At 59.9% G+C, this 27856-nt stretch overlaps 1 protein-coding gene across 4 annotated transcripts; it reads right to left on the minus strand.

Annotated features, from left to right (window-relative positions):
- Positions 1-1052: 1052 nt before the first annotated feature.
- Positions 1053-27802, minus strand: ATG4B (autophagy related 4B cysteine peptidase). 4 transcript variants are annotated; one of them, XM_060624417.3, is made up of 13 exons: positions 27273-27802; positions 18578-18679; positions 18362-18433; positions 16112-16210; positions 15622-15723; positions 15081-15153; positions 12306-12385; positions 6224-6417; positions 5630-5708; positions 5199-5344; positions 3933-3989; positions 3433-3526; positions 1053-2550 (listed from the first exon to the last, which is right to left on the minus strand). In XM_060624417.3, the coding sequence occupies exons 1-13, from the start codon at positions 27793-27795 to the stop codon at positions 2477-2479; spliced, it is 1695 nt and encodes a 564-aa protein (XP_060480400.1). In that variant the 5' UTR covers positions 27796-27802; the 3' UTR covers positions 1053-2476. The 4 variants fall into 4 exon arrangements, with proteins under 4 accessions (XP_060480400.1, XP_060480401.1, XP_060480399.1 ...); XM_060624418.3 differs by adding an exon at positions 26686-26779 and having other exon boundaries at positions 3433-3989; positions 27273-27332; XM_060624416.3 differs by having other exon boundaries at positions 3433-3989.
- Positions 27803-27856: the final 54 nt, after the last annotated feature.

A 27856-nucleotide genomic window follows, 5' to 3' on the forward strand; every position in this document is an offset into this window, starting at 1 on the left:
GTCTCTCCCTAAAGACGACTGTCAGGCGCTGGGTGGGGCACCCGCACGGCAAGGGGACCGGAGAAAGCCCACGGTGCTGTCACAGGGTCTCTGGTGGGGAGGCGGCAGTCCTGGTCAGGGGAGTGGGCGGCAGCAGGAGGGCTCAGAGGGCGCGCCCTCGCTGGCACTCAGGGTGGAGGGAGGGCCCCGGTCCCCACCCCGGGGAGCACAGGTGGCTTCTGGGAGACGGGAGGAGGTGGGCCGGCACGGGCCCGGGCCTCCAGCCAGAAGCAGCCTTGCAGAAGCCTTCTCAGGGCTCCTGGGAAGAAGGCGGCTGCTGCTTCGACTGTTCCAGCTCATGCTACCCTGGGTGTCCCCTAGAGGCCGTGGCGCGGGCTCCCGGACTTCCTCACCTGGGGAGCTTTTGTCTGCCTTCGCCCCCTGGCAGCTGCCATGGATGGCAGGTGGGGGCGCTGTGTGACTCGTGCCAAGGTGACCGGACGAGGCCAGTGGGCTCAGCCCACCTGGAAGGACACTGCTTTCAGAAATCAAACCAAGGATGGGGCGCCTGGGTGGCTCAGTCGGTTAAGCGGCCGACTTCGGCTCAGGTCATGATCTGTCATTGCCGTTTTTGAGTTCAAGCCCCACATCAGGCTCTGTGCTGACAGCTCAGAGCCTGGAGCTGCTTCAGAGTCTGTGTCTCCGTCTCTCTCTGCTCCTCCCCCACTCACACTCTCTCTCAAAAATAAACACTAAGAATCAAACCAAGGCTAACACCACGCGGGAGACACTCTCCACGGCCTCTCTTGTCGAAGGAGCCGCTGTGCGTCGTCCTAAAATCGAGTTCCTTGTCTTTCACTCTGGGGACCACGAGGCCGAGGGCAGCATCACAGCCCACAAGCTGGTGGGGGCAGGACGGGCTCCTCGTGCACCGCTCTGGGGACGAGAGCTGCCCACACCTGCCGGCTACCAGAGCCCCACCCCGAGGATCTTTCCGTGGCATCGTGAGCCCAGGAAATGCTCTCATCACAGCACCTAGACCTCCAGTAGAAATCAAGACATGGACAACAAAGTGTTTTCTACTGAAACGGTTATTATTTGCCATTAAGAATTGCAAACTACGCTACGAGGAATGAACATTTTCTTCAGTAAGCCTTTTTCAAAACACACGAAACAAAGCTCCCCGTGGGTCAGGCCATCGCCCCCGCCCCCGGTTCGTACCGACGGCAGGGCTGCGGCAGCGCCCCGCGCCCCCAGCCCGCCGCAGCGGCGGCACATGTGTGGTCCAGAGGGTTGCAGCCAGCCCTCCCGGCTCCCCCGGCTCTACCTCACGGATGGGGCGCAGGACAGACGGCCCACACGAGCAGGGACACGGAGCCCTGGAGACACGTCCTGGCAAGCCCCGGCGGGCCCGGCGCAGTCTGGGCCCGGAACACGGGGGCTGAAGGCTGCAGCTGCTGACGTTAGAGCCGAGAAGGGTCTGGAGACGTCTCCAACCGGTGCAGAAGGATGGGGCGCCAGTCTCGCACCATCAAGCCTTAGGCTTTACCCTCTGGCCCCAAACCACCTAAAACGTCACCACGAGGCAGCCCCGAGAAGGACAGGGAGCCGGAGGAAGGGCCTGGGGACCCCAGGGCAGCCCCCTCCCCACCCCCTGACCCAGACTCGACCCAGGGGAAGCCGGCGATGGGAAAGCAGCAGCACGGCGGCGGGCGGGGGGGGGGGGGGGGGGGGGGGGACGCGTCTTCGACGCCAGGACCCACAGAGGAGACGTGAGGAAGGCACGCCCCACTCGGGCGTGACCTGCAGCTCCGAGGCGTGTCCCTGTCCTAGCGAGTCACATGCACGGTGACATCTTTGGATTTCCACCACGCCCACCACTCTGCTGCTTTTCCTCCCAAACCAAGGAGAAGCCTTGCCGTTGACTCTTCCGGCCCGGTTTCCCCCCGAGGTAGCCCTTGAGAAAGCACGGTGGCGGGGCGGAGGCCGCGGAGCAGGCAGGGGCCGAGGCTGAGTCCACAGGCGTCCCGCCGCACACGCCTGCCCTGCGGGTCTTCTGAAGCGGACAGGACAGAAATTCACGTCCTTGTGACTTCAAACAGGATTTTAATTCCAAAGCAAACCCAGAACCGAGCGCCCAGGAGGAAGCAAGGCAGAGGCGACGCGCCAGCGCGGGGCCGGCAGTGTGGCAGGGAGAGCTCTCGCGAGTGTGACGGGCCCTGCTCTCGGGGGCTCCCAGCCCGGCCGCGCTGGGTTTCCCTCGGTGGCTCCCGGCTTGCGCCTTGTCGCCCAGACAGACCCTCTGGGCCCGAGCAGCAGCAGGGCTCACGGGGGGGGCTCCGTGTGAGGGCAGAGGCGGCACGGGGCGCGGGCGCTCAGCGGACGGGCAGGCTGGATGGATGAAATGCGGCGGCACCAAGCGCCCCAGGGCGGGTCTGGGCTCTTGAAGGTGCCCCCAGTGAGGGCCAGTGGAAACCGTCCCCCAGCTCCGGGATTTTCAAAGAGACAGGATTTCGAAGTCTTCATCTTCTGAGTCAAAGAATCTTTCCAGTCGCTCTACGTCGGAAGAATCTAGGAGAAACGAGCCAACGCCTCATCAGGTGCCTGGCGTGGGACACCTGGGGCGCGGGGACGAAGCGACCGGTGCCTGTGTGCGCACCGCCCGCCGCACCCTGCCTCTGGCCTGTTTGCCCTCGGTGCAGCAGGAGCCCAGAGGACACCGGGCCGCTGCGGGTCTCGGCCGGCCTGGAGCCTCAACCAGGGGAGGGCGGGCCAGAGAGTCCCTGAGGCTCATCTGAGGAGAACACGCTTCTCGTTGGAGCAGAGAGAGAGGCTAGGGGCTGGGTGGGCAGGGATTCCCGTCCTGGGGTTGGGGGGGGGGGGGCAGCACTCCCTTCTGGGTTCTGTCAGACAGTGGACTCCGTCATCAGCCTCCAGGATCTTCTCAGAGGGACAAGGACACGAGCCCCGTCATCGTCACGGAGACAGACGGCTTCAGGAACCGGATGTGCTCCCGGCCTTCCTGCCGAGGCCGGGTTTTCGGTACGCCGCAGGCTGACTGACGTCGGAGACGCAGAGGGCCTGGGTGAGGGAGGCGGCCTGGGCCTAGAGCCCGTGAGCAGCAGGAAACGGGCATCCAGCTGCGGCCTGCCGTCCCAGAGCTGGCGCCCGTGCCGTCTCGGAGACGTAGCGCGTCCCGGCTCTGACGGAACCCAGGGGCCGCGTGAGCACCCCCGGTCACTGCGCGTGAGGCGAGGGACAGCCCGCTTGGGGCAGGGGACGGGCTGCCGGGCAGCACCCCTGGTCCCACACACACCACAAGCGGTCACATCTGGGGTCATACAAATCTTAAAGGCCAAAGGCAACCGGAGAAGCAGAGAGACGGGGACAGAACGCCACACAGACCACAGGACGGCGCACCTGACACGTGGCCCCGCGGCCCCCCACACTCACCTAAGGACAGGTTCAGGACGTCGGGGCAGGCCAGGTGGGAAGGCTGCTGTTCCACCAGCTCGAACATGGGCAGGGCGCCCCCGAGCAGCGACAGCTGTCAGCAGACACGGCCGGCCGTCAGACACGGCCCCAGCGCCCCCGCTCACCAGGCAGAGGGAACTGGGGACAAGAAAGGGGCGGCAGCCTCCGCGCAAGAGGCTCTCGACCCTCTGCTGAGGCAGGTGCTGCCGCCCCTCGGGCATCCACGTGTCATCAGGTCTCCGGCCACACGGGGGGGCGGCAAGCGTGAGGCTGGCGAGCAGCCTCGGGGGCAAATCCCACTTACCGCCTCCCTTCACCGACACGACAGCGGCGAGCCAGAAACCGAGGCGCACGAGCAAGGTCCGAGGCCGACGCCACAGCCACGACCACGCGAGGGCCACGGCACGCTGCGAGGCGGGACCCCAAACCGGAGACGGCCTTCCCCCCCCTGCCCCGCAGGCGGGGGACCCGCTACCCACCTTTCTGACGCGCTGGCACCAGTCGTCAAAGTCCTCCTCGGTCTGACAGAAAAACCCCTGCAAGAGAAACGACGGTGAGCAGCACGCGGCAAGGCGCGAGAGCAGGGCCCCCTCAGACGCCGTGTGGACCGCGAAGTGGCGTCCGCCCTCCTCTGGAGGCTCTGCCCCAACTGACCAGACACAGAGGCCGTGCACATTTTAACGGCCTGGCCGGCAGCAAAGGCCCCTGGGACCCACCACGTGCGGCCCAGGTGGGCCTCCCCCGCCCAGCGGCACCTCGACGCGGGGAGCCCTGGGTCCCACGGAGTCAGTGAGGACGGCGCACTGTTACAGCCACGTGCACAGAGCGCCAACCCTGCTGACGAGTTACGAGAAACTCCAGGCGCCGGCAGAATCACAGGTTTTTACCACGAACAGGAGCACGGGCAGCACCCTGCAGGGAAACGGTCTAGTTTCTCCTAAGGAGCCCACGCGCAGCACCCTTCCTATCAGGCGAGGACGCGGCGTCCACGGAGCTGGCTGTCCAGGTGGCTCGGGGTACCGAGCACTTCGCGCGGCTGCGTACTTCGCGCCAGCCAGACGGGAACTCGACCCTCCACGCCCCAGCCACGTCCCGCCACCCTCAGGCATCCTCCCCGGGGCCACCAACCTCAGGACATGACACAAGACCCACAGACCCTGCGTCCAGATGTCTGTCTCAGGACCGATCTGCCTCATCTGTGACTCAATCACTCCCCAAGGGACATCATTACTTGCAGGCATCTTGGGCCTCGTTCCCCATCATCAAGTACGTTTTGAGGGCACGCGAGTTCAGAGAAATCACCACCCCAGATCCCAGCCTTGGAATCAAGAGAGAAGGAAACTGATTCTTAAGGACGATCTCACAGGCACAGAAGTCAAGAAACTTAAAAGTCGACCCAAAAAGCCCACAGAGGTGGCGCAGGGCAGTGGGCTGGGCAGGCCGCCGCTGCCGCCGCTGTTACGGGGACTCACTCACTCTCACTGCGCTCTGGCTCACACCGAGGCCGTGAGGGCCGGGCAGGGCCACGCAGGATGACGGCCTCTGGCGGGCGTGAGTAGCTCACGAACATCGTTAACCCTTTCGTGCCCTTTGCATTCTAAACCAACACGTTGGGGGGAGAAAAAAAATCACGAGAATCTGAAGCCTTTCGGAAACTTCCATTCTAAAGCAGCGGGACTGAGCACAGGACGACTCAGAACACCACCCAACGTGGCTGGAGAAGGCGGGACAGGGTGGGGGCGCACCACGGCAATGGACGGGTCGAGCTCCCTGACGCCCATCCTGCTCGGAGGGTGCTGGCAGTGGAAGCTCTCGTCCGGGATGAAGCAGCTGTCCGCAAACTCCACCGCGGGCTGCGTCGTGTGCGGATCCAGGTAGATGAGCTCCTCGCCTGCGTCAGGGGACAGAAGTCAGCAGACGGGGCGCGGCCCGGGGTCCCATTTCACACCCGCTGCACCGAGACCCACCCGGCTGGGTGTGTCAGGCCGGGAGAGCCGGTGGGCCGCAGACGGGGCGGGAACCAGCCCACTGGGGAGGCCGGCACCGGCCAAGAGGGGACACAGACCACCCGCGGGAACGGGACACCCGGCTCGAGCCGACGCCCTGAGGACGCGCAGCCTGCCCCCTCTTCCTCAGCTTCGGGCCCACCTGAGCATCCCGCACACCCGCCACTCACCGACGTAGCCGATGAAGTAATGGGCGCTGTTGGGCTTGCCTCCGATCACGCCCAGGGACTGGGGCATCATGAAGCAGTGCTGCGGGACACAGGGGAGGCGGGGCGGCTCAGCATGCTGTGCGGCAGCACGAGCCACACGACCGCCAGCCTGTGTGTCCGGGGGGCAGCCCCCTTCCCTGCCAGCCCCAGGCCCGAGGGTGGGACGCGGGAAGGAGAGCCGGAAGACGTGGTCCCACAGAGCTTAGCCACGAAGGAATCCGCGGTCGCGTCCGGGGAAGCTCCGTGGGGGCAGTGGGCCTGCGGAAGGGGGACGCGGGCGCAGGGAGGAGGTACGGACCGGGCTCGGTGGCCCGTGCACAGGGCAGAGAGGCGTGGGTGGGGGGCGGGGGAAGCGGTGCCCCGAGGCTGGGTGCTGGCGCAGACCGGAGGCAGGGGGAGCAGAGGCGCCGCGGCCAGTGGAGAGGCGGTCAGGACTGCCGGGAGCGGGGCCAGCGGTCCACAGGGTGCCAGCATGGCCACAACAGCAGGGCTTTAGCAACAAGCGGCATCTCGAGCCCCCTGCCGGTGGGCGAGAAGACGCCGGCCCCCACCCACCTTCAGAGTCTCCACGTAGGCCTCGTTGATGTCCGTGAGCCCCAGGCGCAGGGGGATGAGAAGCACCAGGGGTCTCCACGGTGCCAGCCTGTTGCTGACCTCGGCTCCCGCGGGGAAGCCGTTACAGTGCCGGCCGGGATCCGCAGGGAGCGCGGCGGCCCCCGCGCACGGAAGACCGCCCCTGCACAACCTTCCTGAAAGACGGAGACGGGCTTTCAAGGGCCGAACAGGGGCAGGCGGACGGTAACCCAACAAAAACAAGTACACGATCATCTGGTCTTAGGAAAAGGGGATAAAGAGCCAAGGGCTTAAACACAATTCAAACTTGGAAAATACGACGATTAATCCTGCCACCCACAGAGAAAAAACCAGAATCAAACGTTTCCTATGCGTGTCCAATATACAGTCGTTACCGTGAAGTAAAGTGTCCTGTGAAACCGTACAAGCAAACACAGCCATGCGCCCGGCGACGACACGGCTCCGTGGAGGCACGGGGCCCCTCAGCAACGAGATGCTTTCCCTCCCTCATGAACGCTGCTATCTGCCGTCTACACCTGCTGGTGATCCCTAAGCGACGTGCTAACGAGGGGGCTGGCTGGTCGTGTGGACGGGGATGCTCCAGCAGCACCCGGTCCGTGGTTTCCGAACACCTTTCCCCACTACACGGAACCAGGGCTCCTCAGGGAAACCACCGACCCCAGGCCTGGGGCAGAGAGAGCGCAAGATGAGCCTGGATCTAGTTAATGCCCAAGTGGAGGGCTGGACAACGATGACGACAGAGCACGTCAGCAAACAGCACGAACCTGAAGGGGTGTCCACTCACCGTACTTGGAACGATGAGTAAGGACCAGAACGTGTAACGCATAACCCGCTGAATAAAAAGAGAATCCGCAAGCCCAGTGACGTGCAAAGTTTCCAAGTCGAAATGAGGAGAAAGGGGCACCTGGGTGGCTCAGTTAAGTGAGGAGAAGGCAGGCAGAGAGGGCTCTTCTCGAGAAGGCCAGCCAGTGAGCCGGCCGGGGAACGTGGAGGAAGGACGGTTACAGAGCCACCGTTCCAGGCAAAGATCCTCAGAGCACACGCTGCATCACCCTCAGATCTCAGCGATCGCAGAGGCAGAGACGCGGCCAAGCAGGTGCCCCGAGGAAGCACCGCTGCTGGGCAGAACCTCCACGGCGGCTCTACCGGTGGCCCCCGGGGTCTGCTCGTGGGCAAATGAGCAGATCCGAGTGCGAGGAAGCAAATACACTGAGTGTGGGGCGCTGTACCAAACCGGCCCGGGTTCTTCGAGAGGTCAGTGCTATGAAAACCCAGGAAAATAAACCAAGGGGGCAAACCGTCAGATCAGAGGAGACCGCGAGGCCCCCGGACCACAGGCCAGGGCTGCGGAGCGGCGGGAAAGTGGGTGTGCCAGAGCACCCCGACTGGGGATGCAGGAGGGAGGCTGATGGCTGAACGAACCCGGGATTGGAATTTCCCAAAATGCGTAGTTGGGGCGTCGGGTGGCTCAGTCGGTTAAGCGTCCGATTCTTGACTTCGGCTCAGGTCATGATCCCAGGGACTCTGCACTGAACGCAGAGGGAGCCTGCTTGGGATTTTTTCCCTCCCTCTCCGCCCCTCCCCTGCTGGTGCTCATGCTGTCTCTTACTTTAAAAATACATACTTGGAAAATGAAAGAACGGGTGAGGAAGGGATTCAACTTTTCATCTCTGGCTAATCCTTGTTTAATATTGCGATTTATTGTAAGAAACATGTATTTGGTTTTCTAGCAGAGCTCCTAAAACCCTTTAATTTTCCTAAGTGACGAGGCCCACACAGGTGTCTTTTGTTGCACGAATGAGGTCACTTCCCCAAAGCTTCTACGGGTGGGCCGGAACTTCCAGTCCCACACCTGACCTCTGGGGAGAGGGGATGGGGCGGAATCGATCCCCAACGGCCAATGATTCCATCAGCCGTGCCTGTGTAACAAAGCCTGTGTAGAGACCCAAAAGGACCGGGTTCGGTGAGCTTCTGGGTGGGTGAGCACGTGGAGACTCGGGCAGAGTGGTGCTCCCGGAGAGGGCACGGAGGCTCCACACCCCTTCCAGCCGGCTGTTCCTGAGCTGCGTCCCTTCCAACACTCTGGGAATCTACTGAGTTCCGAGAGACGCTCAAGCAAGTTAACCGAACCCGAAGAAGGGGTGGTCAGAACCCCCCATCTACAGCTCAGCAGCACAGGCCACAAGCTGGTCTTGGCGCTGGGGTCTGAAGGAGGGGCATCGCCTTGTGGAACCGAGCCCTCGGCCCGCAGGGTCTGACGCTGGCTCAGCGCAGTGTCCAACTAGGTTACAACGTAGCATAGTTACACCCAGCTGGTGTCGCAGTACTGCTTGGTGTGGGGGGCGCAAGCCCACGTAACAGAACTGATGTCAGAATCTTACCATCTAATTTCTGAAAGCAGATTTCTGGGCTTTTCCCATTTTCTTTTTTTAATATTTATTTTACAGAGACTGCAAGTGAGGGAGTGGCAGAAAGAGAGAAAGAGAGAGAAAGAGAGAGAGAGAGAGAGAGAGAGAGAGAGAGGATCTGGCAGGCTCTGCGCTCACAGCACTGAGTTCAACGTGGGGCTCGAACTCGTGAACCTTGAGATCGTGACCTGAGCCAAAGTCAGGTCATGACGAAACAGAGCCACCCACGTGCCCCTTCCCATTTTCTCTTGATAAAGTTACCTGGTGATGTTATTACTATTTTGAAAAAGCCAGCTCCAGAATTTATTAGTTCTACAATTCCTTCTTTTAAATCATTAATCAATTGGTCTTTATTAATACCACTCTTCCTGGATTTCTTCAGCTAGTTTTGTTGTTCTTTCCCTAGCTTCTTGAGTATATGCTCACTTCGTGTGTTTCCACTTTTTAGTATCTGGCAAGCAGGCCTGCGGATACAGGCTCTTCTGAGTTCAGGGTACATCAGATTCTGATACGCAGTCTGTAAACTTCACTTCTTTTGATCCAAAAGCTAAGGCCGGTTTCAAATTTCTAGGTAGTCTCCGTTAGTTTATACACATGGACACTTCAAAAAGGTATGTTCCGTGGCCAGAATCTAGAGTTTAATGTGTATCCGCTAACCCCTCTTATGGTGTGATCGGGCCGCTCCGTGACTCCATATTCCGTATATCCAACCTGTCACCTAGTCTGTTTACCGTCCTGTGACACTTTCCTGGTTCACTGCATCTTCATCACTAGCACAGAATCTCACGTGGATGGGCTCAAGAAAGGACGGGAGCAGGGCCTGTCACTGCTGCACTCTGGGGACCCACCAAGGCTGCACGTGGGCCCAAACACTGCGAACGTCCTGCTGTTAACGAACAACGGGTTTTCATTTGTACCAGGCACCCACTGGTAATTCCATCGTGCTGCTCTAACATCCTTATCATGTAAAAGCCCCGTGTTTCCATCAGTGACAACAGCTGAACGCTGCCTGTGCCCCCAGCTCACAAGCCGGGCCACTGCCTCGGAATGCTGACCTGTCTCCGCCAGCATCTCCTGTGGCAGAAGGGAGACAGCCAGGCCAGTAGGATCACCTTTCTTCAAAGGCAGCTTATTCTCATCGTCATTTGGGTGCTTATAAAAGTGTCTCTTTATCTCTGCAGCTTGGAAGTGTCACCAGGAACACGCATATCTGAACAACTCTTGGTTAAAAAGTCGGAGGTCTCCAGTCCTACAGATAACACCTGCTCTGGAGCGGGGAAGCTTTCCTCCCGTTCCTCACGGTCACCTGTCCTTGCCTCCCGAAAATTCTATCCACAGCCACCTCTGCTTTATCTCGGCCACCAGGGTCTTTCCGCCACATGCTTTCTCCGGTGTGCTCGAGTTTAGTTTTCCTTCATTCGTGCGCAACACCAGATTGTCTTTGTCAATCTGTAATTCCCCAGATCCAGTGACTTCCCACTGTCTGCTTCTTCACAAGGGTCTAAACCCACTGACGGCAAGTGCTGGCAGGGGCAGAGGCTGCTCTGGGTGTCCTGGCCGGCCCCCCAAGGAGGGTGGGCAGGTGGGTGGGAACATCCCAACCAGCAAGGCCTCCCCTCGCCCAGCACACTTCCCCTGAAGAGGAGGGAAGGTGGGAAGCCCGTGCTTTCCCTGGGGAGGGGCTCTGGGGGTGCTTCCGGCTGACCCTGCATATCCGGGATGCTTCCGGCTGACCCTGCACACCCGGGGTGCTTCCGGCTGACCACTCCCGAAGCGGCTCTGAAAACTAGGTCGGCCCTTGCTCGGCCACTGCTGGTTCCCCACCACTTGCTTTGCTGAATCAGAGCTTTCCCTCCTGCGCCCGCGACCTCAGCCCCCGTGACTACAAAGAGGCTGCCCTCAGGCCTTTGCAGCAGCCCACGGGGCCTCCCCTGGGGCTCCTAAAACCAAAAGCATTAGCACAGCCACTGGGAAGCACCTCCGTCTACTCCACGCACCCCTCACCCCTCAGGTCTCTGCACTTCTCCAACCCCAGTGTCCTTGCAGGTTGGGTTCTGATGCTGTCCTTCCTCAGTCGTCCCCGTGACCAGCATACAGCGCTTGTGACTCAGGAGGGGAGGACCACGGGGCCCTGATCACGGCCGGGCGGCCACACTCACCCCGCTTAGGAACCCTCCCCAGAACAGACCCATGTCGTCCTCGGACAAACCCCGGATCTGCACCTCGTCTCCAGCAGCGCTGCCGCGGGCGACCTGAGACCCCGAGAGCCGGGAGCCAGCGTCCAGCCACGTGGCTGAGTCTCCTCCAGGCGCCGGCCAGCACCCTCCCCACCGGGGAATGGAGGTTCCGGACAGCAGCCCGTCCCTCAGCCCTCCTGGCACCGACCAGGGAGCCAGCCTCGCTCGTCTGAGGGCAGGTTGGGAGGCTGACTGGGTAGACCCCGAGGTTAGCGGTTCCCCCAACAACGGGGCCAAAAAAACCCTGATGTGTATTGGGAAGTGAGCAGACAACAGACGGTTGTGACGCTTCACTGACAGAAGAGGCCGCTGTTGACGCCTGTAAGGACCGCTCTCCAAAACGAGACACACACTGGGAGGGGCCGTCTACACGCCAACAGGAACCATTTCCGAGTGAGAAAATCAAGTGTCGTTTCCCTCATTCTCTGTACGTTTCCATAGTTTCCAACGTGTCACAAACATTTCTAGAAACAGAATGCGAGGAGAAGGCAGAGGGAAAAGATACATGTCCTTCTGTGGGGGCCCTGGTCGGCCAGCCCTCAGGGGACACAGGGTGGGTGAGCTGGGAGGGCGGGCCGGGCAGAGAACCGCTGCCTGCTGGAGGCCCGACCCTGGCTCCCCGGACACCTCATGGACGCTGTCCCCCGGCTGAAGAGGGGAAGGGCCGGTCGGCAGCGGGGAGCAGCGGTGCCTCGGGCCCAGGTGCGCTTGTGGCGGGGGCCCCCCACCCGCCGTCACAGCATAAGACCTCCTCCCACAGAGCAGCTGGCTCACAAGGCTCTTTCTTATGTGACAATCTTCAACAAGACCGGAGGGAGGGAGGGAGGGAGGGAGGGAGGGCTGGGGGTGGGGAAAAGGCATTCCCGAGGGAAAAACTAAGACGTTCGAAAGAGTTTTGTCGGCTTGGTAGCACAAGAGAATGTCAACTCCAAATTCAAAACTCACTCTCTAGAGGCTATCTGCCAGATGGAGCCGTTTTCCTCCTGGACTACCACTTCAGCATGCCTGGATGCCTCCAGGTTTCCCGTGGATCCTTCCAGAGGGAGGGACAGAGCTATGCTCCCCTTTCCTGCTGCACGCTGGCCCGAGACGGCGCAGCGGAAAGCCATTCCTGCCTTTCCTTGCGGCGCACGGATGCCCGCGAGGGGCTGACCCAGCACGCCGGAACACTTCACTTGCAACGAGGACACAAAACAGCACGGGGCACCGAGGGCCCCAACCCAGCTCTACAGAGAATCCAGGCCCTCCCCCGAGCCTGGTGTGCGCTTGAAGAGAACAAGGGGTCCCCCGGCCTGCGCGCGGGGCGCCGACCCGCACGCCTGGGGGGGCCGCCCAGCGTGGGCCGGGGAGCCGCCCCCGAAGCCCGCCAGCCACAGCCCCACACGCCCGTTCACTTACTGATGTCCTCCATCACCACCGTGTTGTCCATCGCTACGTGGACTGCCAAGGCGCTCCACGTGTCGAAGACAGCAAGCTTCCTGACGGAAAAGGGGAGAACACATCAGTAAGCCTTCACGATCAAAGACATCCCACTTGTGCGGGGCAGGTGAAGGAAAGAGCGTCAAATGCTCTAGCGGTTTCTGCGGATGAGAAAGAGGACGACCGAGACGGTCAGCACCACAGGCGGGAGGAAGGCCGAGGCTGCGGCCCGCTTGTTCCCACCTGGGCCCCGCGCACCCTCCGTCACCCGCAGCCTCCACCTGCGGACACAGTCCCCGCGCCAGAGCCCTGCGCGGCATCGCCTCCGGCCCCGGCTGCACGCGGAAAGAACTGGGGCGCGAGCCCCGCCTCAGGCACCGGGGGTGTGGCCGACCCAGGCGGGCCCAGCCCCCCGCTTCTCCCAGCACCTGCACACGCAGCTCCAAAGGTGCCGGACTGACCAGCACTCGGGTCCTCCCACAGACATCTGGTCTCACAACTGCGAACAGCAGCGGAAAAGAACCGAGGCCAAAGACAAGATTCTGAAGAAACCCAGAGAGCAACCGAAGGTGCAGCGGGAAGACGGGCGAGCGCACCCTGGGTGCTGGGTGACGGGGAGGGGCCGCCCAGGTGACAGGGAGGACCTGGTGTGTCTGGGGCCGCACGTGGAAGGCAGGGGGCAGCCACACAGAGCCGCTCCCGATGGGAGGCCAGAGTGGAGGCCGGGGGGGGCGCGTGCAACACGCCGCTGGCGGCCTCCCTCTCACGTCTGCCGAGGGCCAGGTGCGGGCCCGAAACCCACGGACGCACAAGACACAGAGCAGCCCCTCGTGAGGCTGACGTTCCCAAGAAGCGTGTGGGCAGCAGGCGCCGTGGAGAAGCACGGAGCAGCAGAGGGGGCACTTCCAGGGCAGGTGCAGAGTGCCTGGGAGCGAGCACAGGGTGGGCAGAGGAGGCAGGGCCCCGCGTGTGCCCACCGCTTTCCCTGGACTCGGCTGGGAAGCCCCAGGACGGTTCCGAGCAGAGAAGGGGCAGTTGGTCAACTTGCACTTTGTGAAAGCGTCACCTGCTGCTATTTCCACAGAGACTCGAGGATGACAGAGAGAAAAGGAAGACCAAGGAGGAGGCAAAAAACGGGGCTTGGGCCAGGGTAAGGACAGGGAAGCGGTGACCCCTGGTTAGAGTCTGGACACACTGGGACGGGGTGTGCCGAGAAAGAGTCTGGCGGGATCTCAGTTGTTGGCCTGAGTTCTGGAAGGACAGCACTTGCCGTTCCCTGTAGAGGAACAGGCTGGGGAGGGGGGACAGGGGGGCCGGCTTTGGGTTCTGGCTGTTAGGTTGACCTGCCCCCCAGACACCTAAGGGGTGACGCTGAGGAAGCATGTGGACCTGGGCCTGGAGGCTGGGCACGTGGCTCTAGGAGCCGGCTGCGTGCACCCAGCAGCTGAGGCCGGTGCTGACAGGGAGAGAGCGGCCAAGGGCCCAGGCCGGCCCTGCGGTGCTCCCGGATGGGGCGAAGCGGCCGCAATGGAGGCATCGACAGGGACCAGAGAGCATGACCGTGCGGCCCAGGATTTCCAAGAGAGAACACCTGCATCGAGGGCCACCTGCTGGACAGCGGAGTAAACAGAGGACCCAAACCTGGCCTTCAGATGTGACCACTAGACTGACAGCAACCTCGAAGGAGCTCTTCAGAGCAGCAGCGGGGACGCGGAGAGAGGGAACAGCTGAGACAGGGAGAGTCCACATGCAGAGCCCGCGGACAGACCCCGTGTCCAGACACGCAGAGCACGTGGAGAGCACCCACGCAAACCAGCACACCGCACAGACCACACACACGGGCCACGCAGAGAACACCCGCAAACCACGCACACCACACAGACAGCACACCACACTCACGCGGACCACACAGCCACGGCACACACGGGCCACGTGCACCGCGGACCACGAAGACAGACCGTACGCACGGAGCACACCAGCAGAGTCACGTGCAGACCACACACACTGACCGCACAAACAGGCCAGGCACACGGGCCACACAGACCGACCACACGCGCGCACCATGCAGGGAGACTGACCGTCGCAGACTAGGCTCCCGAGGCACGCGGGGCTGGGCCCAGGGCCCTTGAGGGCATGTGGTGGGGGCTGAGCAAATGGGGGGCTGGGGAAGAACACAGATGGCGGGCGGGCTCGGGGCTCAGCTAGGAGGCGGACGTGCGAGAGAAGGCAGCACCTGGGTTCCTCCAACCCAGGAAACGCGACCAGGGCAGCCGGGCGGAGCTGGCAGCCCGTCGCCGCAACGAGGAGGAGCGCGCTTGGGGCCGAGGGACAAGGGCCGGTTCAGACCCGCTGAGCGAGGAGCCTGGCAAGAGCCCGGGGGGTGGGCAGCACGTGCACGAGTCAGGACGTGGAGGGAAAGCCGCAGCTGCAGACACGGGGCCCCAGGAAGGGGCAGAGCCCCACGGTGGCCACGCCATACTGCGGTCGCTCCAGATCAGCGTCAACCTCCCAGACCCTCAGAAAGCGCCAGTGGGTGGTCCGGGTGACACACACGGGCCCCACCCAAAGTGCGCCATCTGGGTGAAGACGTTCATTTATCGGGAAACAGAAATTCCACACAGGAGACCACTTGGTGCAGCCGCCCGTGAGGGGAAGAGGGGAAGATCCCCCCACGGCCTTCAGCAAGCGAGACTCAGCGGAGTCTCGCGCTCCACTACGCCCCAGGACTCGGGAGGGACAGAGCTTGGCACGTACTTGAGCACCTGGGCGACCGTGTTGGGCCCGTACCACTGGCCGATGGACTTGCCCTCGCCGACTCCCATTTGTGCTGCAGGAAACAAGACGGGATGAGTGACGGGCACCGCAGCCCGCAGCCCTCACCCCCCACCCCCCCACCCCCCCGAAGCGGCTCCACAGGAAGCCCGCACGGGCGCTCCCACCCCGGCCTCCAGCGGGCCCTCCCCACGCACACCGGGACGCTTCCTCCCGAGAGGCGCGGAGGCCACGCCAGGGCTGCCCTTCGCTACGAGCCAGGACCCCAGCCCCTCGGTGAGGAGCAGGAGGGCCGGGTCACTCAGAGCTCTGCCTCTCCCCTGCCCCGCGGGAGAACACGAATCAACACAAGGAGCGCTCGGACCCCGCGAAGGGCGCAGAGCGGGACGGGCCCTCGGGGGCAGGGTCCGGCTTTCACAGCCCCGCCGGTTGTGGGCCGGAGCGACCTACATACAGCCTCACGCCTCGCACACCCCACGGCAGAGCGGCTCTCGGGGGACCCCGCACATCCGCAGCCTCCCACCTATCTGGTGAATGGAGTAGTAACTGTCCTTTCTGTCGATGAAGGCGTTGAGCACGCTGAAGTAGCTGTCCGGCTGCCTCTTCCGCTGCGTCCACCGCCAATCTACCGGAGACACGCGGAGGTCAGCGGTACCCAAACAGCAGACAGAGGCCTTTATGCTTCTAGAACACCCAAGCCACAGAGGATACCCTTCCCTGAACCTTCCTGACGTTAACAAATTCTCCAAGCTTCCAAATACGTATGAGCTAACCCACCGGAACAAATCCACGCAGAAGACAGACGTGGTTTCAGTGACTTTATAAAGAGTTTTTGAAAGACAAACGCTCATCAGTATCCTTCACGGTCACTTTTTCGAGCTGACGAAACCCAGGGGGTCACCACTCAAGAAAACCCTGAACCCCAATCTCTGCTCCACCAGTGATCACTCTGGGTGACCTCACCCCACAGTCCCCTTTGCTGAGAACGCTGCCGTCCCTGCGCCATGACTCACCTCGGCCTAAATGCCGGCACACCAGGGCCTGGGCAAAGATCATCTGTCCACACCGCAGCATACAGCCCCAGCCTGTGTCCGAGGTGGGGCCGGTCCCCCCTGGCAGGGCAGACAGACAGACAGGCCTCGCTGTCAGAGGGCCCGGCGGGCCAGGAGGCCACGGGCGGGAGGCCCGGACGCCACCTCAGCTGCACCCCAGGTGACAGGCCATTTAGAGCCTGCTCATGCCAAGGGCACATTTAGTGGGCAGTGACGCACCCCGCCATCCTCTCAAGATGGGTGAAATATGTGAACGAGTCAGTCGCAGAGAATTAAGAGTGTGTGGAAAACATGAAAAGACAGGAAGCCTCGTGAGTATCTAGGAAACCTGAAGCTGAATCAGGAGCCATTTTCCAAGCCCCAGAAGGGCAGAGACGCAGGTGCTGCGAGAGCGGGCAGGGGCGCGTCGGCCGCAGGGCAGGAGCAGAACCGGGGGGGTCAGCAACAACCCCGTGCCCTGGCAGCGGGCCCGCCCCGGGGCACAGAGGGTGTGGCCACCAGGCAGCGCAGCTCCGCGTGCCCTCTGGGATGGGCCCTGGCACGCCAGGAGACACCTGTACGTCCTATCCACCCGCAATTCCACAGGCAGGAACTGGAGGAGCAGAGATGCCAGGGTCGCCCCAGCTGGCTCCACTGTCCCCGCCCAGGTCACCTCAGAGCCTCGGACAGCCCTTCCCACGAAGCCTCTCGGGCTTTCAGAGCGCAGCGCCCCACACAAACTAATCCTCTCCGCGTAGCCAGGGCAGGAAAGAGACCACGGTGGCCCTCACAGGCAGGCCGCGTCCTTCTCGATGACTTCACCAAACCGCACAAGGCTCCTCTCAGCCTGTCCTTCTGTGCCCAGACCGCAGACCCGCAGGACAGCGGGGTCCTGCCAGCACCGCCAGGCACCCCCACCCCGCCTCAATCCCAGGGCGCAGCCGACAGGGCTCATCAGACAGTGGTGTGTGGTGGCACAGGCCTCGGGCCCGCACTCTGCAACACTCCCCGACAGGCACCGTGGCTCGGCCACACACACCTCATTCCAGGGACGCAGGAAACCGCGTCTGGGTGATGGGCCTGAGACCAGCCACCCGTTGGCCTTCTGGTGCCCCACCACCTCCAGTGTCGGGTTCTCCAAACGGCAAAGGCCAGCCCGAGCCCCGGTGCCCAACCTCTGTCCACCCCCAGGGTCCCGACGACAAAGGGTCGCTCTCAGTGGGACGTACGCTCGTGCTACGTATGTAGGCACGTACGTATGCACGCAGCCCCTCAGCTCTCCCACGGCTAAGTGTGGAACACATCGGAAAAGGTGACGGGGGCGGGGGTGAGGGGGGCGCCTGGGTGGCTCAGTTGGTAAAACGGCGGACTTTGGCTCAGGTCATGAGGTCATGGTTCATGGGACTGAGCCCCGTGTTGGGCTCTGCGCTGACAGAATGGAGCCTGCTTGGGATATCCTCTCCCTCCCTCCCTCCCTCCCTCCCTCTCTCTCAAAATAAATAAACTTCAAAAAAAATTTAAAAAGTGACGGATACAGGGCAATGGCTTCCACACATGCTGGCCCCACAGCAGGAAGCGAACTGTCACCACCACGGCCCGGGGACAACACTCAGACACACAAACTAGATCCTCCTGGATTGACATGCTGTGCACTACGGTAACACACCAATTCGTGTCCCCTTCTGTTCTGCATTTTTAAATGCCGGTTGTGTGTCATTATCCTGATCTCAGGTCCCAGGAAGAAACCTTGACTTGCACACCGATAATCCCTGCCCTCGGAAGAATCAGGAGTCCTGGGTTTGGCCCCTGACTCTGCCACACCAGGGGCGAGCCCTCAGCTGGCTTATATTTAGTTCAGGTTGCTACAACAATTAAAACGAAGTGGACAAGGGGCGCCTGGGTGGCTCAGTCGGTTGAGCGGCCGACTTCGGCTCAGGTCATGATCTCGCGGTCCGTGGGTTTGAGCCCCACGTCGGGCTCTGTGCTGACAGTTCAGAGCCTGGAGCCTGTTTCAGATTCTGAGTCTCCCTCTCTCTGACCCTCCCCTGTTCATGCTCTGTCTCTCCCTATCTCAAAAATAAATAAAACATTAAAAAAAAAAAAAAACCAAAAAACAAAACAAAACAAAAAAAAACGAAGTGACAAATAACTAGCATCCTGAAGTTAACTGTCAAGTTTCCCTCCTCATACGATGTACGTATCGTCACAGGTTGTAACAGACAGAGTACTTACCAATGGCTGGGAAGTTTTTCCTGTATGTAAACCAAAATCTGGACGCCACGTCGGACAAGATCTCATCCTTTTCTAGGGATTATTTAAAAGAAGAAAACACAGCCTTAACTTGGCAGATCACGTGTCACAGAAACTTAGCAGGTAACTATTATTACCACAGAACGCTTTTTGTAGACTGAGCCCCGTGAGCACAGCAGGCCTCACCACGGCTAATACCTGTGGAAATGCTGTATTTTCTACCCAGTATCCACACAGGCTCTGAGGTCTCCGGGAAATCTTCAAATTCGGCAAATCGAAGAGTGTCGTAGGTCAGAGTAGCTATTGAAACCAAACACACAGTGATCCCATTTTTATGATTTCAGAGAACAGCATCAGAGACTATCTCTAGCATTTCTGTATAAAGAGCTAGGTGGAATTCTGCATCTCCGCAGGGTTGTGCCAGCTATCTGCCCCCCCCCACCCCTCTCCCCGCCCGAGCCTCACCTTCCGGCAGACACGTAGGTGAGGCCCACTGGGCCAGGCCCAGGGCAGGGAAGGACTTAATTCTTTTTTTCTTGTAAGAGTTTTTTGTCTTTGTTTTTTTTTGTTTGTTTTTCCAAGAGAGAGACACAGAGAGTGAGAGAGACAGAGGGGGAGAGAGAATCCCAAGCAGGCTACACATTCAGCGTGGAGCCCAATGCTGGGCTTGGTCCCGTGCTGAGGCCATGACCTGAGCCAAAATCTAGACTCAGGCGCCCCATTAAGTACTTGTTTTAAATTTAAACCTACGGGACAAAAGTAGCCCCGGCATCTCAGCGCGCACGGGGGCCTGCAGACTCAACACGGTGGAGTAAACGTCCCCTAGGAGCATGTGTCCAGATGCCGTGGGGGAAGGCAGGCACTTCAGGGGCAAGAAAACAAGCTCCTGGACGACGAAGCCAGATGCAGAGGGCGGGACACAGACTCCCAGAAACAGACCCAGAGGCCCCTGCGAGCTGTTTCCACTTCGCCGACGCTCTGAGAACAAGGCCACCGGCTCCCACCTGCTAAGGAGGTTGCCGTGTGTGGAGCTGGCAAGTCCCGAGCACCACTTAATACTGTGTTGCTTCGACTAAGAACCTAGAGAGGCCCAGGGTCCCTCTCTGTCCTTGGACCCGGCTGAGGAAACCCCGTGCACACAGTCTGCAGACCCGGCCGAGCACACACGGACACCCGCGAGGCAAGGTGCACGGTAGGTCCCGGGCCCCCCAACTCTGTGGCTGCTCCTCACGGAACAAAAATGCACAGCTCTCATCTGCTAGCTCCCAAGCCTCAGTGGCACCTAGTCCCTTGCATCCTTCACCTGTAGCTTCCCCAAAATCTTTGGAAAATCTATCATAATAGTTTCTCCCACATCTGAATTTACTTTTTGACAACAACCCCACCTTTTGGTAACAACGATATATTGATTTTTAAAACCCCAAGACAAAAATATTATAAAAAATCATCTGCAGCTTCACACCCAGCGGTGAATCTCCTTCCAGAAGGCTACATGTGGACCCACACACGGAACTACACCACACCCGTGATTTCCTCCTCTCTGTCCTGGACAACGACGCGGTCAGTCCACACAGACACAGAGCTCCAGCCAATGTCCACCGGTCTCACAGTGTCCCGCTGCACAGATGTCCATGCCCTGAGCGCTCAAGCGCCCGGTTTCCTGCGTGAACGTCCCAGCCTATCGGTCCGTGCTGTGTGCAATCCCCTGGGGGTGTCGGGGGTGTGGCGCTGGCAGTGGGGGTTCAAATCCCAGCTCAGGCACTCACAGCTTCTAAGTTCTTTGGGCTCCTTGACCTCCTGGTGTAGAAATTTCCTTACCCATAATATCGGGGGGTAGGGGGGAAAGTAACAGGATGCTCTCGCAGTGCGACTGCAACGTGTCCGTGAAATCCTCCCCGCGAGGCGCTCACGCAGAAGCTGGCAGACTGAAGGGCTCCGAGGTCAGCTGGCATCATTAATATCGAGGACGAGGACGCAGACCTGAGGCTCAAAGGCGCGCAGCTGTACTCCCCCCACGAGGCGAGGCCGCGCCGGAGGCGCGCTAATGCCCGTCACGGGGCTGGCCACCAGTGCTCCGCCCACAGCATCACATCCACAGCAACAGAAGACCCCGTGCTGGCTACTTAAAGAATCCCCTGGCTGTCAGGAACCCAGACCCAGCCCTGCCTTTTTTTCCCACCCCAAATCAGATGGCATCAGAACAGTCTTGCGCTTCCAGAGAAGCCTCGCCGCCCAGAGCGCCTGAGCAGGACGCAGGCACCGGGGCGTCACTCGCTGGGCTTCGGGCACATGCAGGGGCCCTGCTCGGTGCGTGTGACTTGCCCACGCTTCCACCATGAGGAAGAGCCCCAGCCCAAGGCTACCTCCCCCTCCTTTGTTAGGGACGATTCTGGTCTCTGCACACAACTGCAAACGCTACGCTGGAACGGACTCGAGTTCCACCTTCTCACGGGGCTGTAAACACCGCGATGCCTGTTACCTCTCTCTCCATCATCAGGACCTCTGGGCCGTAACCCACGCGGACACTCAGCTATTCTCAAGGGGAAAGGAGGCAAACAACTTGTCTGGACTCAAGTGACACCACCACAGGACCACACTCTCATCCTGCTCTACGAACGTCTGAGGTCCTCCTACGGCCGCAGCCGTCAACTATGGGTGAAGGGGTCTCTTACGACCCTGAGGGCTACCGAGTACTCCGGGCGGCATCTCCCCCGTGCACCGTGTCAGGGGTGCGGCACACGTCAAAGGGCCACCACTCCGTGTGAAAGCTGGGGCCCCTCTGAAGTTGAGAGGTTTTCATCAGTGAGGTGGCAAAACGCAAAGCAGGTGTATTTCTTAGGTTTACTAGCGAAGTTTATAGGCAACCACGCCAACTTCAGAGGGAAAGGAGTAAGAGGCGTCCCTTTAACACCGGTCACCAAATTTCGTACCAGAGCTAACAAAATTATGGGTTTGCGTGCCCTCAGATCCTTTACTGCCCCAGCCAAAAGCAAGCAAGGAGCCAGACACTTGAAGGGAATGAACTACACCAGGGAGTGACCCCAGCTCTTGCCAGATCAGCAGGAGCCTTGAAGCGAGGGCACACGTTACCTGCGGGTCCCCAGAGAGTGCTGCCGTGCCCCTGTTCCCCATGTCCCCTCACGCCACTGTTTCTCCTGCTCCTGCCCCTCCAATGACCGCCCCGGGGGGGTGCAAGTCACATCCCATCCGCCTCTGGAACCAGCTGCAGACACACTGCCCCCAGCGCACCGCGGCGTCCTCAGACAAGGACCGTGGTCGCCTCCCGGTCCTGGGGGACACTGCCTGTCGAACACACTCCCCGCCGTGTGGAACCAGAAGGCTCACCCTCACTTGGTGGTGACCTTTCTCTGCCTTGGTCCTCTCATCGGTAAAACGGGGACGGTGTGAGGAGGAAACCTGAAAGGCTCTGTGCCACAAGGGGCGACAGGAAGCGAGGTTCAGGGTGGGTCCCCTGAGAGCGACCGAGCCGGCCACGCTGGCAATGCCACAGCCAGGAACGAGAAGCCCCCATGCTCTGTAACTGAGTTGCGGCCCCCAGGGCCATGTGAGCAGGAAGCTGGCCTGGAACGCAACCCGCAGGAGCACGAAACTGCATCTAAGGCCCAAACCTCCCTCATAGACGCAGGGCCGTGCTCAGAGCGCAGACGCCAGCCACTGCGACAAGTCCCACGGACCTGCGGCAATTCAGCTCAGGAACGCAACCGAAGGACCCCTCGTCCCCGTGCGGCCACCAGAGTCCTGCCCTGCAATCCCCCCGCCCCGGAGGACGGGACCCGCCTGGTGTCCCCACAGCCCGGCACCCTCACGGCGCCTGGACCACACCAGCAAGCTCCTGGCCCTTCCAGATTGTACTCTCCAACAAAGACAATGTTTTCCTAAATGCATGCACGTCCGAAGTTCAACTTTGTAGCTGCCGGGATATTTGGTTCTGGGCACAGAAAGCCCACCTGCTGGCTGCAGGATGCACGCCCGGGTCCCCTGACCACGGAGTGAGGACACAGCCACTGGCTCTGCCCAGGGGTGTGGGGACACAGGCTGGTGCAAGGTCCCAGCAACATGTGCGGCACGCAGCCGTGGTTTTCAGCACCCCCTCTTCCTCTCTTTCATATCCTCTTGGGCCTCACATTTCATGGGATGGAACTAAATCTCCCTTCCCCTCAGAGAACACTTTTGCCGTTCGTGTTAATTTGGTCAAAACACGTATTAATGACCCTGCAGAACGGAAAATGTTACAGGTGACCCGTTCAGAAAACAGTTCAATAGACAAACCAGCACTTTCCTCCTTTAAAACTCAGCTCGCAACGCCTGAACAAAGTGGCCAACACGGGAGGCCACTCGTCCACCAACTCTGCTCACATCGGTCGGCGGCCTCTGCCTCCTTCCCAGAGAGGCTGCGGCAAATTGATGAGCCCTTTATCTAATTTCATCACCATCCCGTGTGATCTCAATCCTGTGTGAAGCAGTTCACATACCTTCCACGTTAAAAAGGGTCAAATCCCAAAAAGAACGCCAGTCTCCCGACTCTCAGGAAATGACTAACCCCCACTAAGGTGACGCGCAGGATGAGAAGGGCTGACAGGTGCCATTTGCCGTGAGAAAGGGGCTCCTTCAGAGGCACTTGCATTCAGTTGGTCACCTGGGTCCCAGACACTTGATTTTCCACATTTTCCTCCCTGATCACATCCGGAAGAAGGAACAGAAAACCCTTTAATAGCATGCTAATTCCATCAGGAAAGAAATGTTCTGATTTATGTTATTAATTTGACAGAAAAATAGGGAACTGTGCTCAACGAATGTCACCAATTTCTCTCCACTTAGTACCAATCACACTGTAACCCAACCAGGGAGAAATACAAAATACACGCACCACTAGCTCTTTTCAAGCTTATTGTAAAGCATCACGTTTCAAAGACATTTCCCCAAAATATCCACAGCTTCTGAGAGATCATGTTTTATAAACAAAATCAAAAGAAGCGTTCTCCCTTTCCTTTAAAAATGTTTATGCTAAGGAGCACCTGGGTGGCTCAGCCCCGACTTCCGCTCAGGTCATGATCTCACGGTTCGTGAGTTTGAGTCCCACATCAGGCTCTGTGCTGACAGCTCGGAGCCTGGAGCTGCTTCGGATTCTGTGTCTCCCTCTCTCTCTGCTCCTCCCCTGCTTGTGCTCTGCCTCTCCATCTCTCTCAAAATCTCTTAAAAATAAACATTAAAAAAAAAAATGTTTACACTTAAATCTTTTTAATTTAAAAAAAATTTTTTTTAACATTTTATTTATTTTTGAGACAGAGAGAGACAGAGCATGAACGGGGGAGGGGCAGAGAGAGAGGGAGACACAGAATCGGAAGCAGGCTCCAGGCTCTGAGCCATCAGCCCAGAGCCCGACGCGGGGCTCAAACCCACGGACCGCGAGATCGTGACCCGAGCCGAAGTCGGACACTTAACCGACTGAGCCACCCAGGCGCCCCGTTTAATTTTTAATTTTAGACACAGAGAGAGTGAGAAAGCAGAGGAGGGCAGAGAGAGGGAGACAGTCTCAAGCAGACTCCACACTGTTACCACATACCCTGATATGGGGCTCAAACCCATGAACTGTAAGATCACGACCTGAGCCCAAACCAAGAGTCGGATGCTCGACCGACTGAGCCACCCAGGCACCCCAGAAAATGTCTGTTTAAAAGAGCAGGTTTGCAAATAATTACTTTCTAAAATCCCTAATAGTTTACATGAAGATGTTGGCGGTTCAATTCTGAATAGAAGGAAGAGACAGGAAAAGTACCCGGAACGTTAGTGACCCCAAGAACTAGAAAATAACGCGCTCATGAGCACACCAGACAGAAGGCCACTCTGAACCCTGCTGCCCCACAGGGATCAGCAGCCCCTCTCGCCGTTTACACCTTCGTGTTACAACAGGCCAGCTTTACGCGGCAAACTCTCCAAACCGAAGTCCTTACAGTGCAGAGTGGGGAAGTGTCACAGATTGAAGCTCTGCTTCAATTACCAGCCACGCACCAGACACAGCGCGAAGGCCTGCGCGCACAAGGTGCCGGCTCTGTCCTCAGGGGACGGGGCGGTACAGCTCTCTAACCGCTGGCACCGGTCAGTTCCCTGAACCCAGAGCGTGTCTTGACACAAGTGCTGGGGGCTCAGGGGAGAACACAACGGGCCTGTAGCCAGCCTGCCGCCTTCTGGACCCTTATGCCCCGGCCGGCAGCCCTGGGCACCCCTCCTAGGCCCCTTCTTCTTCCTCCTCTTCAGACCATCAGCGACTCCTCCAAAGTGGCTTCCCACACACTTGAACCTCTAGTCCAGGCCGGGGACCCAAACCTCCCCGGACGTTGCAAAGCAGATGTCGAACAATAGTCAACACGTACGAAGCCAAACTCCCAACAGCTTCCCCACCGGCACCACTCCCAAGGTCCTCCCCGGCAGTTTCTCAGCTCAGGCCACAAACCTCAGCCCCACCTTCGACTCCTTCCTCTCGTCCCCTCCTACCACCCCATCACCTCCAACCCACAGACAGTCCTGTTGTCTCAAGCCTCCAACACATCCAGAATTTGACCCAACTAAGTAAGGTCCGCTGGGCTTCCTTGCAACAGGCTCCCAACCAGAGTGTCCCTACTGGAGCCTCCCTACCGGCCTCCTGGCTTCTGCCCTTGCCCCTCTCAGCACGAGCAGCATTCCCGGACGGAAGAGCCAGAGTGAGTGTGTGCAACACATTTCCCATCACGGTACTCCTCCACTCAAAACCTCCCAAAGAGTCACCAACTTGCTTAGAATAAACAGCCCAGTCCTGTGCCTGGGCCCAATTCGTCTCTCTGCCTTCAGCTCCTAAGCTCTCATCCCACCTGCTGCACCCCAGCCACACTGGGCCACCTGCCCTTCCTCCTACGCTGCTTTTGGGTCTCAGTTAAAACTTACCTCTGTCTGCAGAGACACCCTGCCCATGACTCCAACCCTCCTGGCCCACATCCCGCTCCCACGTGAGCCGCATGGCTTTTGTCTATTCTGTTCACTTCGCTAGCCAGGGCCTAGAACAATGCCCAACACAAACCTCTCACTCAACAATAAATGTAGTTTATCAAATGGATCACTGTAAAAACAGAACCACCAGGAATTGCGTAAGATTTGGTCAAAGAAGGCAGAATCCGTAAGGACCCCAGGGATCAGGGGAGGCTGGATCGTTAATCATCCCTAAAAGGATGCACAACATCACGTCAGGAAAAAAACCCTCCACTGCAGCTTACAGACACCACACGTACTTTTATCAGCATCACCAGAGGCCCTCAAGTGCGAACACCTTCTGGTACTTTGAAACAGCTTTGGTGTTTTCCCTGGAGACGACTTCAGGGAACCACCATGTGGCTACCCCTAACTTTAACCTGCTGATGTTCACGTGCACGGCAATACAACCAGCATTAAACCATGTTTTCCCCCTTAACCAACTCTCCCATGTCAAAGGTCTACAGTTTCTGAGCAGGGCTAACTTCAAGAAAGTGGATAAATAATTCTATTCCTTTCTCCACCCTGTGCCCCCTGCCCCCAGCAAACAGTAAAACACTCTCTGACACTTCTTTTTAAAACAAACCTCACAAAAAATAACCTCTTTAACCTGCTCTTTTGGGAATCTGGGCAACAGTCTCCACCACAACTTAACGCGTTTTTTTTTTTTTAATGTTTTTATTTATTCTTGAGACAGAGAGAGAGAGCGTGCGCGCGCGAGCGAGGGAGGGGCAGAAAGAGGAAGACACACAGTCCAAAGCAGGCTCCAGGCTCCGAGCTGTCAGCACAGAAGCACAGAGCCTGACACGGGGCTTGAATCCACAACCCTGAGATCATGACCTGAGCTGAAGTCGCAGGCTTAACTGACTGAGCCTCCCCAACACATTTAAAGGACAAGATGCTACAAATCATTGAAATACTGGCCATATACGTTTGCATTCATTTCCAAACTGAGATTTCAGTAAGTTTTTGTTGCCATTGCCAGAAGAAAGACACAGCAGACAATGCCATCCAGGATGACAGGTGGGATGAAACCAGGTGGGGGAGGGGAGTGGTGCTTGAAGGCCAATCACTCCCTATAATGAACGAAAAGGCTAAGACTGCCCTGGAAATGCTTTCAAGGCTACTGAACAAAGACCCAAAATAGCTTGCCAGCAAAAATGAAGGGACGGTCTCTCCTCTGAACAGAAGCACAATGAGACAGACCAAAACACCACATATGCGGATATTCGCACATGTACGTGTACACACGGATAATACACACACCCTCCCGCTCGGCCACATACTTTGCATTAGGACCCCAAGAAGTTAAGTTATGATGAGATGAATTCAGGTGCTCTCTTCAACCACGGAAAGGAAGCTGGCATGATCTACTGGTCACTGAATTTAAAAAAGAAGAAGAAGAAAAAGAAGAAGAAGCGCGTGCCGTGAGTATGTTTCTGGCCTCCAGAGAGTTCAAGAGTCTCCTCCACTTCTTAATTCCCGGGGCATGGGGAGCGGGTGGGGGAAGACAAGGCATTCTCCGGCCGCAGTTTCTAGAGCCAGCTCCGCCCGACCCCCAGCAAGCGCCCGACACCGAGGCGCTGTCCCGTCTCGGACGCCACGCCGCCCCTTCTCGTCCGAGCTGGCCTTGGGCCTGTCGCCGGGCGCCCGGGCGGGACCGAGAAGGCGCCGAGACACGCAAACACCCGCTGTCACATCCGCGCCGGCCTTCCCACGGGCGCCGTCCCCGCCCCGCTCCGCCTGAAGGCCAGCTCCGCCCCGCGGCCCCGCGCCCAGCCCTCACGCCCGCCGAGGCCGGGCGACACCCCGGCGGCCGAGGGGCCAGGAGAGCGCCGCCCGCGGGTAGCCCAGCGCCCGCTCGGGCCCTCACCTGCGTCCATCTTCCCTCTCCGGCCGCCGACTGAGAGCGGCGTCGCTCCGACGGTTCCGCAGCGCGACGCGACGGGCCGCTGCCGGGGCCAATCCGGGCCTAGCGGGAGCGGGCGGGGCCGGAAGTGAGGGTGGAAGCGCACGTCCGCCATCTTGGCGTACGGCGGGGCCCAAAGCCGAGGGCTGGGCCCGCGCGCTCGGCTCCCTGGCGGCCTGCACCGTTCGCTCCGGGGACCTCGGCAGCGACCCGTTGGGCTAGCGGAAGCAGACGCGGGCGGGCGGCGGGACCCCGGGGTGGGGGGGCGCGTCAGCCCGCCGTGCGCCCGGGCCGCCGGCGCGGCCATCTTGCCGTACGGACCGGCCGGCGCGCCATGCCGCCGTACGGGGCCACCGGCCCGGGGCGCCCCCGCCCACCCTCGACGCCTGGAGCCTCGGGCTGCGCCCCGCCTGGTGCTGGGGAACCCTGGCACGCCGAGGACCGGCCTGGGGGCCGGGCGGCCGGGCGGCCGGGCGCGCGCCGCCATCTTGCCGTACGGGAGCCGCGGGGGCCGGCTCCCACGTCCCGCAGCCGTGTCGCCGCGCGCC

The sequence above is a fragment of the Panthera onca genome, chromosome C1, assembly GCF_046562875.1.
Source record: "Panthera onca isolate mPanOnc1 chromosome C1, mPanOnc1 haplotype 2, whole genome shotgun sequence".
NCBI classification, from domain to species: Eukaryota; Metazoa; Chordata; class Mammalia; order Carnivora; family Felidae; genus Panthera; species Panthera onca.